The following is a 10514-nucleotide window of genomic DNA, read 5'->3' as shown; positions in this document are numbered from 1 at the left end:
CCCCCCCACCAACAACCCCCCCCACACCCATCATCCCCCCCACACCCACCATCCCCGCCACATCCAACATCGCCGCCACATCCAACATCACCGCCACATCCAACATCATCGCCACATCCAACATCATCGCCACATCCAACATCATCGCCACATCCAACATCTTCGCCACATCCAACATCATCGCCACATCCAACATCATCGCCACCACATCCAACATCGCCACATCCAACATCATCACCACATCCAACATCGCCACCACATCCAACATCGCCACCACATCCAACATCATCACCACATCCAACATCATCACCACATCCAACATCATCACCACATCCAACATCATCAGCACATCCAACATCAGCACATCCAACAGTGGGCAAAAATTACTCAACAATGTTCCAATACGGGCAGAATTGGGTCCAGAAAGATATTTGAATGTCAAGAACGAAGCAAGTTTCCAGTTATCTGTTGGTTGTGATTGATTGTGATCTGCACATTAGTTAATTGGAGACCTTTGTCACACAAAGTGCAGCAGAACCATCCGATCCCAATCATTGATCCAATGAACAAATCAAATAAGAGGCGGAAGTGTCTCCGTTCGCAGGAGGAGAGGAAGCTCCCACCGACGATACTTCAGTTAAATCTGTACGTTAAAGGTAATTTACACCCAGGAAAGCTGAGAAAAGAAAGTTTTTACACATTATCGTTCATTTTTGGTGGATTTACGCTTCCAGGAAGTTAAAATACATTCAATAACAGTGAGAAGTGGCTGATATCGGCGTCTGAGCACTTACAGGAGAGAGGCAGTAGGAAGTCAGAAATGTTTTTGTTTTACAGTTAAATTATCTGTTTATTGAAATATTATTGTGTTGTGCACAGAACAACAGGTGTATTTTATTCGGCTAGGATGTTATTTATTTCAGAAATTCAACTCAAAAAGTGAAACATAAATTATGTAGATTAATTTCAGAGAGGAGGGAAAATTTTCAGCCATTTATTTCTTAGTTTTTATGATTATGGTAAAAGCATCAAGCTAGCTAACCTGTAAATTTAAATATTATATCATATACAAATGTAATAAAAATGTATTTTATTGCTCAGCAGGTAAAACTAAAATAAAATTTAAAAAAAGTCCAGTAAACTAAGTTTTGCATGTTTTATTTAAGGAATTGTGGCAAACCAATTAAAATTTACCAGTTTTGGCTCCGGGGGAAAAAAAGTTTGGACACAACTGATGTAATGTAATTAAAATATATTAGCTTTCTAAAGCTATACTAAGCTATTGAACCGAACCTCTCTTGATTTCTCCATTATTCCACGGTGTAATTTATTGCTTCTGACAAAGGTTAGTGCCTCCTCCTCTCTGTCGACTGACATTGAAAGGGTTCGGCGTTTCGAGCTGACGTGACTCCATTCCCTTATTGGATCAAACCGTGGGACTGAGAGACGCAAAGCGTCGTCCTTGGAGACGGAGGGCAAAGCCGCTGTGGATCCGCAGAGTCCAGCAGCTGCAGCAGGCCTGTAACTCTATCTGTTTGTAATCGCCCATTACCCAAAGAGCCGCCGTTTCGGCTCAGTTTGGCGTCCCCAGCCGCGGGACCTTGCCTCTGCGCACTCAACAGCAGCATTTTCCTAACCCAGTTATCCGTGCAGGAACGTCCATTAGCACCGCGGAGGCTGATGTGCAACAAGGAGCGCCAACGCAGCCAAGTCACTGAAATAACTTTAATCACAATTGTGGAGGCGAACCCATTTTATGAGGTTACACAGTAAAAAATTAACAGCAATAATTAATTTTAAAAATGGGTGTTCATTTTTCAAAGTTATATTTTCATCATATTATTTATTTATTCATTAAAAGGGCTACAAACTAAATATTTAATTTGGATATAAATATTTAGTTTGCAAAGTAAATATTTAACTTTCAAATGTAATATTTAATCTTAAAGCTAAATATTTAGTTTGTAATCTAATATTTAGTTGAATTATCTAGTTTGTTTAATAGCTAATTATTTAGTTTGCCTATTAGCTGTCAATCATCCAGCCACTGGGGGCGCTGTTGTAAAGTACTGGCTGTATGGCTTTACATCCCAGAGTCGGTGAAACCTTGATATGTATTTACCAGATTCAGTATGGAGTATTGTTACTATCATTTGGTATAATTTTGTCTGCATCCATTTGTTTAGATCGTTCACTACAAGCTCCTACCCTGGAATGTCAAACCGTTCACAGTAATGCTGATTTGCTCTGTAGCTCTGGTTTAAACAACATTTTATGGGATTTGTTTTAAACCTACGCGGTCCATCTCGGGGAGAATAGTTGAGAAAGCAGAAGCCGATTATCAACAGCACAACTGTCCTCCAGGTGATTTTTCTCAGCAGCTGCAGGCGGCCGACTCCTCTCCTCTGCATGGAGCTGAAGGCCAAAACCACCGAAGTCCCAATTATAAACACAAACCTGCAAGACAAAACACCAGGATGTCATTCAGACGCGCAACGTTCACGCAGGCTGAGAGAAAATGTCAGGCTGGTCTTACCAGGGCATGACCAGATCAGCCACCGTTAAACCTGCAACAAATACAGCAATCAGTGATCAAAACAAACAGACTCACTGGAGCTTTACTGACTCAGGGCTCAGATTCAGTAAACTATATTAATCCCACAGGATTATACCAACAATGCTGGATATGCTAGGTATTAGCAATATGATTAATTCAGCTAAGCTTATTAACGAGCCATTAACAACATGATAACATGTTTTTTTAAGGTTTTGTTGGCACTAGTGGCCTTTATGTGAAAGTAGTTTGCCAGGAAAGAAGGGGAAGACATGTGGCAAATGTTGCCAGGCTGGGAATCGAACCTGCGACCACTGCCATGAGAGCTACATGGGTTGTCCTTTGCCCCTGCGCCACCACAGCACCCTCCAATTAGCAATATGTTAACGGCTAAGTTAACTGTCCACTAGCTATTAGATAGCTATTAGCAATACAATAGCTAACAGCTGTATTTGCTGTTAGCGCTCTATTTCACATAACAACAAATAGCTAGACATTATTTTAGCTAGGTGTTAGCAATACAACAAAAGCTAGCAGCTGTTGGCAAATTGGTTTATCTAAACTTATTGTTAACTACCTATTAGCAATATCATAACAGCTAAAATTACTGTTAGCTAGTTATAATTATAAGATGTAAATATTTCCACAGAAATTATGGAACAAACAAAACTGGACCTAAAAATAGATCCTAGCAGTAAAATTAGCAATCCTCAACAAAACAATCCAAGGTGTAAAGGTTTGTAAAATGCTACAATGTTGACCGAACTGAAGATGTTTTAACAAGATAGATTCAGCTGATTATCTCTGACTTCTCAAAATAAATCTGTCATTTCAGCTGGATTTAAAATAAAACAAACGTCCGAATGCCTCCATGTTTGTCCTCCATTCATCATGAAGGCTGACCACAGTTTAGACGATGCAGCAGCCACGATGAGGAAATGTTATTTGTAATTAGCAGGTTCAGGTTTCTTGCTAGCAGAGCCCAATCGGTTCTGGTTCCGTAGATTCATGCAGGTTCTGCTCTTCAGCCTCACCGTTCCAGGGAGCGTGTTGGAAGAACCAGTAGCCGCCTCCACCGTAGTTCACAAACACCATCACTGTCAGGGCAAGCCTGCAGCGGCGCCAACATGTGAGAGCACAAAAAGGAGACAGAGTTAGAGTAAAGGAAGGGAAGAAGGAAGGAAAGAAGGAGGGAAGAACTGATTACAGATTTCTGGTGCATAGAAGATGAATGCTGCTTCTCCATGTTTGGTTCTGGGGATGTAGAGCAGAACCAGAAGAGCAGATTGTTACTCTTTAGGTCCAAATACGATAAATCCAGAATAAAGGAGCCAAGGAGGGAAGGAACCATGTGAAAAATGAGGGAAGGAACCAAGGAAGAAAGGAAACAAGAACGACACAAGGAAGAAGGAAGTAGGAAAGAGCAGCAGGAAATGAAAGTAAGATCATAACACTACATGAAGCCCTGAATTGAAGCCGTTTTCATTGGCGAATGCCGCCTCAGCATTATGAATCACTCAGGAAATGAGCGCCTGTCCTCTGGATCTCCTCGGCTTTGCTGACCAAAGACTTTGCACCTAATATATGATACACTTTATGCTTTCCCGCCGGCCAAGCTGCTGAAACACTGCGCTCATGTGACGAAGGGCTTCAGTGTTTGATAAACAGCTGCAGATGCCATTATTACACATTAGTACAGATTATTACACATTATTACAGCGCGTTGCATGTTTCTGCACTAAATCCGCTTACAGCTCCTTTTCTGTTCTCTTTGGTTTTCATGTGCCGTTTAATGAAAACTAAAAGAAATCACAGGAGATACACTGGGAGTCAAAATGAGATTAGTTCAACCTCTGAGGATAAAACCGTCTGATAAGGTGCATCTACCTCTAACTCCTCTTGTTTTTTCTGCCCGGATTCAATTAAGAGGTGCACCAAAGCCATTACTGCTCTTTTAGCCCCAACCTGCTGATACAAGATTTTAATCGGCCGCTATCTTCTCCGAAAGGCTATTAAAGCAGAGAAAAACCCTCCCTCCGTCTCTCTCACACACCCGGGCTACCGTTTAAACTTTGACGAAGGTATCCATTAGTTGCCATAGCAACACAGACAAAGGTTAAGCCCACCACTGCCAGATGAGACCCTGGTAAAAAAAAAAAAATCGCAGCAATCTCTCCACTTATTGGCCGTCTTTTTAATTAAAACCCCCAGCTGTCTGATTCCAAACGGGAGCTTTATTACGCTGCGTGTGAGGAAACTAATTATGGATGAAGGGAGATAATTAAAGGCCAATATGATGTATGACGACAAGTCTTTGTTTTGTTTTGCATCTGAACATTGTGGACTTTTGTTTTTTTTCTCAGCTCGCAATCAAGTTAAGGTTGTGAACGTCCCCGTGGAGCTCTGCGGAGAGGAGAGCGTTTGTTTCTTGATTAAGGCCCATGACTCAGGGAAAATGATTTGGACGCCTGTTTTGCAGCTGTGAAATTGGTAAAGATTTGCTCCAAGTGTCTAGCTGCTGAGGAGAAGTGAAGATGTTTGGAGGCGCAGGGCATCTGGAAAGTATTCACGGCGCTTCACTTTTTCCACATTTTGCTACGTTACAACCTCGTTCCAAATTCTACTTCATTAATATCTTTCCTCAAAAGTCCACATACAAATACCTCATTATGGCAATGTGGGAAAAGGTTTTAAGAGTTCTGCAAATGTATTAAAGACAAAAAAAAGAAATCACATTTAAATAAGTATTTTCAAAAATTTTAAGTTTAAGAAATTATTTAGATGTGACCTGTCATGCTTCTATTATGCTTCTTGGAACAGGTTAGGATAGCTCTAAACAAAACAAAAATTTTAGTCGGCTCAGTTTCAGAATGAGCTGTTTTAATGGGTTCTTGTCGCTTTAAATCAGGTAAGTTGCTGCTGCTGCTCAGCTCAGGTTGCTAGGTGACGGTCGGAATTCCGGTGGGGTTGCTAGGTAACGGGCTGGGCTCTGCTGGGGTCACTAGGTGAGGAGCAGCGCCTGCTGATTAGTGACGTTACATTCAGGAGGTTTTTGAAACATCTCATTTTCCAGACACCAAAAACATTAATTTATTGCCAAATAATGGCTGTGTGATTTTTTTTTAAAACATTTGAACTGCTTTTAGAAGCAGCAGAAACCCAAATGGAAGTACAAAAATATCAAAAATAAGAATTTTGCATAATAAATCCCCCTTTAAGGACCCTTAAAACATTAACCAGAAATGATCAGCAGTCCTATTTCAGGATTTTACACACCAACCATAATGAACCCAATCAGACTTTAGGAAGATTATCATTCCTGAACAGCCTTTCCAAAACCCTTCTGAAACTCTGCACTGCAAAAACACAAAATCTTACCTAGTATTTTTATCTTGTTTCTAATCCAGATATATTAGAACACTTGAAATATAAGTTAGACAAAACTAACTTACAAGTAGTTTCACAGCAAGATACAGGAGCTTGTTTTAAGTAAATAATTCCTAAATATTGATGAAAAAGTACTAGGTATTATAAGTGGAAATCTGCCGGTGGAACTAGTAGTTCTTCATCAATATTAAGGACTTATTGGTTTAAAACAAGCTCCTGTTTTTAAGTTAGCTTGTCTTCTTTCAAGTGTGCTCAGGCATTTGCACTAGACCAAAAATACTTGGTAAGATTTTGTGGTTTTGCAGTGTGTGGACTATATGCATAAATGTCAGGTTTGTTCCAGGGAACCAAACAGTTTAATAAACCAACATTTTCAAGAATACTGCAAAGAAAAATTATCCCAGAAGGCTATTGATGGCTACAAACATCAGTGGTAAAGGTACATTTAACTAAGGGATGTTTCTGGATAGTTTGCATGTTCCTCCTACGCTGCACCTCTACAGCCGAAAAAATACAGATGCTAGATTATTTAGTCTCTCTAAATTACACTGAGGTATGAATGTGTGTAAAGATATCTGTCCTGTGGGTTGGCGAACTGTCCAAGGTGAACCGTAGCCAAGGTTCTGTTTGTCTGATCACACGTGAAACTGGATCAGAAAACCTGGATGCCAGTCAAAGTAAGGCTCAGAGTGAGTCAGCCATCTGGTTTTGTTGTAATAGTTTGAATATATTGACTAACAGTGAGATTTTCACCGGAGAGAAAAACCCGACGAAAGGCTTTCAGCCATGGGGCACAAGATTAAAAATCCAAATCCTTTTAGAAAAATTAACGTGCGACCATAACCCGGGTTTCTCTGTATATCATGTCAGCGGAGCCAGAAAAAGCTTTCAGCTGCGAAGGAAAGCCTTCAGAAATGCCTCAGAGTTTATGGCAGGTGACTGATGCGTCTGTTCTCTGCAGAAAGTTGTAACTTATCAGGGTTATGGATCATAAGTCACAGGGCTGAGGAGGCACCTGCAGCGTAAATCTTCAGTGCTGAGTCACAGTTTGATTAAATGTCATCTCATGTGTCATCAGTCAGGACATCAATGTGGGGAAAAGTGTTTGTAATCTTAGACCAGATGGTTTTCAGATTGAAACATGGAGCAAAACACTGCAAAAACAAAATCTCAAAGTATTTTTGGTCTAGTTTCTTGTAAAAACATCTAAGAACACTTGCAATAAAACAAAAATAACTCAAGAGTAACTTTTCAGAAAGCTACAGAAGCTTGTTTTTATTCAATAATGCCTTAATATTGATAAAAAAGAAAGTATTTACTGTTGACTCGCTATAGCAATATGATCAACACCGATACAGGCTGGGCATGCTACATATTAGCAATAAGATCAGTTCAGCTAAGCTTATTAACTTGCCACTAGCAATAATACAACAGCTAAGTTTACTGTTAGCTATTAGCAATACATTAACAGCTAAATTTACTGTCCACTTGCCATCAGCAATGTAACAGCTACTGTATTTAGTGTTAGCTCTCTATTCGCAATGCAACAACAAATAGCTAAACAAGCTAGGTATTAGCAATAAGATCAGTTTAGCTAGGCTAGTTATTCACTAGATATTAGCAATATCAGCTAAACAAACTGTTAGCTGTTATTGGCAGTAAGAGCTTACAGATAAACTAAGGATGAGTAACAAGATCAGCTAATCTAACTTTTAGCTAGCAATATGGTAACAGCTAACGGGTAAAGATTCAGTTAGCTAGGTTTTAGCAATAAGATCAGTTCAGCTAAGCTTATTGTTAACTAGATATTAGCAATATAATCACAGCTAGAGTTACTGTTAGCTAGTTATTGGCAATAAGAGCTTACAGATAAATTATGAGCAGGTATTATGTTATAAGTGAAGTAATCTAGGAATGGTACTAGAACTTTTTCATCAAAATTAAGGAATTATTGACTCTAAAAATAGCTTCCATCTTGCTGAAAACCTACTTCTAACCCAGTTTTGTCTCATTTCCAGTGTACTGAGATATTTGCACTTAAAACCAGACCAATGCTTGGTAAGATTTTGTGTTTTTGCAGTGAAAGCTGAAGATGAAACATGTCTTTCCAGGTTCTGCTTGTAAACTACATGAAAATGTTGCATATTACATTTGGGATGTGTGCAGAACAGATTCAAATTGGTTTTCCTGCAGAGGGGAAGCCACAGATGGAAATGATGCAGGTCGTCTGCTGGATGTAATCCGTGTCCTGCTGAATTTCCTCTCGCTCTCTGGTTTGGCAGGAGATCTATGGCCGTGTGGATGTGTGCTGATATGTTGATGATATTATTACATCAATTATTTGGCAAGGGGGAGGTCAAAGCCACACCAGCATCCTGTTTCCACAGAGGCGTGCTTTGTGTCTACCCTCAGGCCACAATTAAGGCAAACAGGGAGCCCAGATTCAATCACATGCATCACTCCTGTCCAACAGAAACACTCTGTTCCAAACCGGCAGCGCTCTCATATCAGAAACCATGCCCAAAGCTACACCGCCTCATAACAATAGCTTCAGGGAGCATGTGGCCAGACGGTGACCCATGTAATTATTTATTATACCGGGCCTGCAGATCTTCATCATGCCTTGACTGCTGCAAAGGGAATTAGCATGTGAACGGGCCCATGTGGTGATAGCCTGATAAAAAGGATGGTTGTTGATGGCGTACATACCCTCGGAAAGCATCCAAGGAGAGCAGACGCGACGGCTTGGCTTCACCTCCATCATGCGCAGCCTCAGCAGCCTCCTGTAGAAATAACAGCCACGAGATAAAATAGCTCCAGCACTCAAATTGCATTCCAATGCGGGTAGTTTGGCTGTAATTTTATTCTAAATATGTGTTGCTTATTTTCGGCTGTGTAACTGAAGCAAAGCAGAGTTCAAGACACTTTCAAATAAACTTTTTAAATATGCAAAACATTTTAACCTGTTGGTCTCAGGTTGTCATTCACAATGACAGGGGTGTCAAACTCCAGTCCTCAAGGGCCGCTGTCCTGCAGTGTTTAGATGTGCCACAGGTAAAAAACAGTGGAATGAAATGGCTTAATTACCTCCTCCCTGTGTAGATCGGTTCTCCTGAGCCTTGCTAATGACCTAATTATTCTTTTCAGGTGTGGTGCAGCAGAGGCACATCTAAAAGTTGCAGGACAGCGGCCCTTGAGGACTGGAGTTTGACACCCCTGTCACTAGAGGACCCAAATTTGGGTCCTCTAGTGACAGACAGGTTAAACACGACTTTTAAAATGCCCACATCTCAGAGTCCAAACTGTAAACTTTTCCATTTACACATCACAAAAGGTCAAGTCAGCAATTTACTTTGACATTAGCGAAAGAGTAAGATTAGCTTAGCTGATCTTATTGCTCAAAGCTAACCGCTACCATTGTGGTAATAGCCAGCTAACATTTACCATAGCTGATCTTATTGCGTATAGCTTGCCAACAGTAAGGTTAGCTGTTAGTTGTTATCATATTACTAATGTCAACTTATCAGTTAGCTTGGCTAATCCTATGCTAAAACAGTACTAACAGTGAGCTCTTTTAGCTCTTATTACTAAAAGAGCTTACCTTTTAACTGTTATTATATTGCTAATAGCTAGCTAAAAATGAGCTTAGCTGATTGTATTGCTAATACCTAGCTTATCTGTAAGCTTCTATTGCCAATATCTAGCTAACGGATAACTATTACATTGCTAATATATAGTTAACAATAAGCTTAGCTGAACAGATCTTATTGCTAATGCCTAGCACACCCAGCAAGTACAGCTGTTTGATGCTATCATAGCAAGCTAACAGTAAATACAGCTGCTAGCTTTGACTCGTTACCTGATGCTAGCACCAATCTTTGGTCTGTTGATTCACTTAGTGCTCCAACACCTGAAATGGAGGACAGTGACACTGGTAGCAGTAGCTAGTTCTCAGCTAGCTTTGTGATTAGTGGTTTCTAGGATTGTTTGTTTTCATCTGAGAGGGGCAGTTTGGGTCACATTTCAGATCTTTGGAAAGTGGCGACGGATCTCCTTATGTATTGTTTTCCTTATGAACTTTCTTTATTCCAGTCTGGGGTTGATGTCTCGAAGTGGAACTGAATATAAAGATGTTTCATCTCCAATAAAATGTCCAAATTCTGATGAAAGCGATAGATCAAACGCCCGCCGGGGTCAAAACATTTAAAAATCGTTTCTCTCTCTCTCTTTGAAGGCAGCAGCTCCTCCGTGGCCTGCTGCCCTCCCAGCTGGACTGGCCAGCTTTACTGGCCTCCATGCACCAGTATGAAGCGCCAGAGCAGGAAGACACCGGCGCTAATACGCCATGATGGATCTGCATGCCAGGCGGACGGCATATGGAAGACAGAGACATGTTGCTTGTTCCAATGAGAGGAGCTATTCATGCTCACCAAAGACACACTGCGGCTCCTGCCAGGGACGGAGACGATTGGACGGACGCGTCGCTCCACCGCTCCCATAAAGGCTCTGCTCTGCCAACGTTTGTATCAATCATTCAATTAGTGTCTCCCAAACGGCCTGATGATTGGAGGCT

General features: G+C 40.8%; 1 protein-coding gene across 5 annotated transcripts in view; it reads right to left on the bottom strand.

Moving 5' to 3' along the window:
- Positions 1 to 10508, bottom strand: part of LOC106941119 (heparan-alpha-glucosaminide N-acetyltransferase-like) — a 29961-nt gene extending 19453 nt beyond the window's left edge. For 4 of the 5 annotated variants that reach the window (XM_015024058.1, XM_015024057.1, XM_015024059.1 and 1 more), the window contains exons 1-5: positions 10372 to 10508; positions 8651 to 8724; positions 3589 to 3665; positions 2537 to 2567; positions 2297 to 2457 (exon numbers count right to left, since the gene is read on the bottom strand). In XM_015024058.1, the coding sequence (XP_014879544.1) occupies positions 2297 to 2457; positions 2537 to 2567; positions 3589 to 3665; positions 8651 to 8724; positions 10372 to 10440 (412 nt within the window). In that variant the 5' untranslated portion in view covers positions 10441 to 10508. Of the gene's footprint in view, positions 1 to 2296; positions 2458 to 2536; positions 2568 to 3588; positions 3666 to 8650; positions 8725 to 9800; positions 9820 to 10371 lie in introns of those variants that run through there. The other variant, XM_015024060.1, reaches the window with a different exon arrangement.
- Between the last annotated feature and the right edge of the window lie 6 nt (positions 10509 to 10514).

This window comes from Poecilia latipinna, unplaced genomic scaffold (assembly GCF_001443285.1).
Source record: "Poecilia latipinna isolate Pla-1442-1.1 unplaced genomic scaffold, P_latipinna-1.0 Scaffold3503, whole genome shotgun sequence".
Lineage (NCBI taxonomy): Eukaryota > Metazoa > Chordata > Actinopteri > Cyprinodontiformes > Poeciliidae > Poecilia > Poecilia latipinna.
Note: the sequence above shows the minus strand (reverse complement) of the source record. Positions and strands in the feature narration are given on the sequence as shown.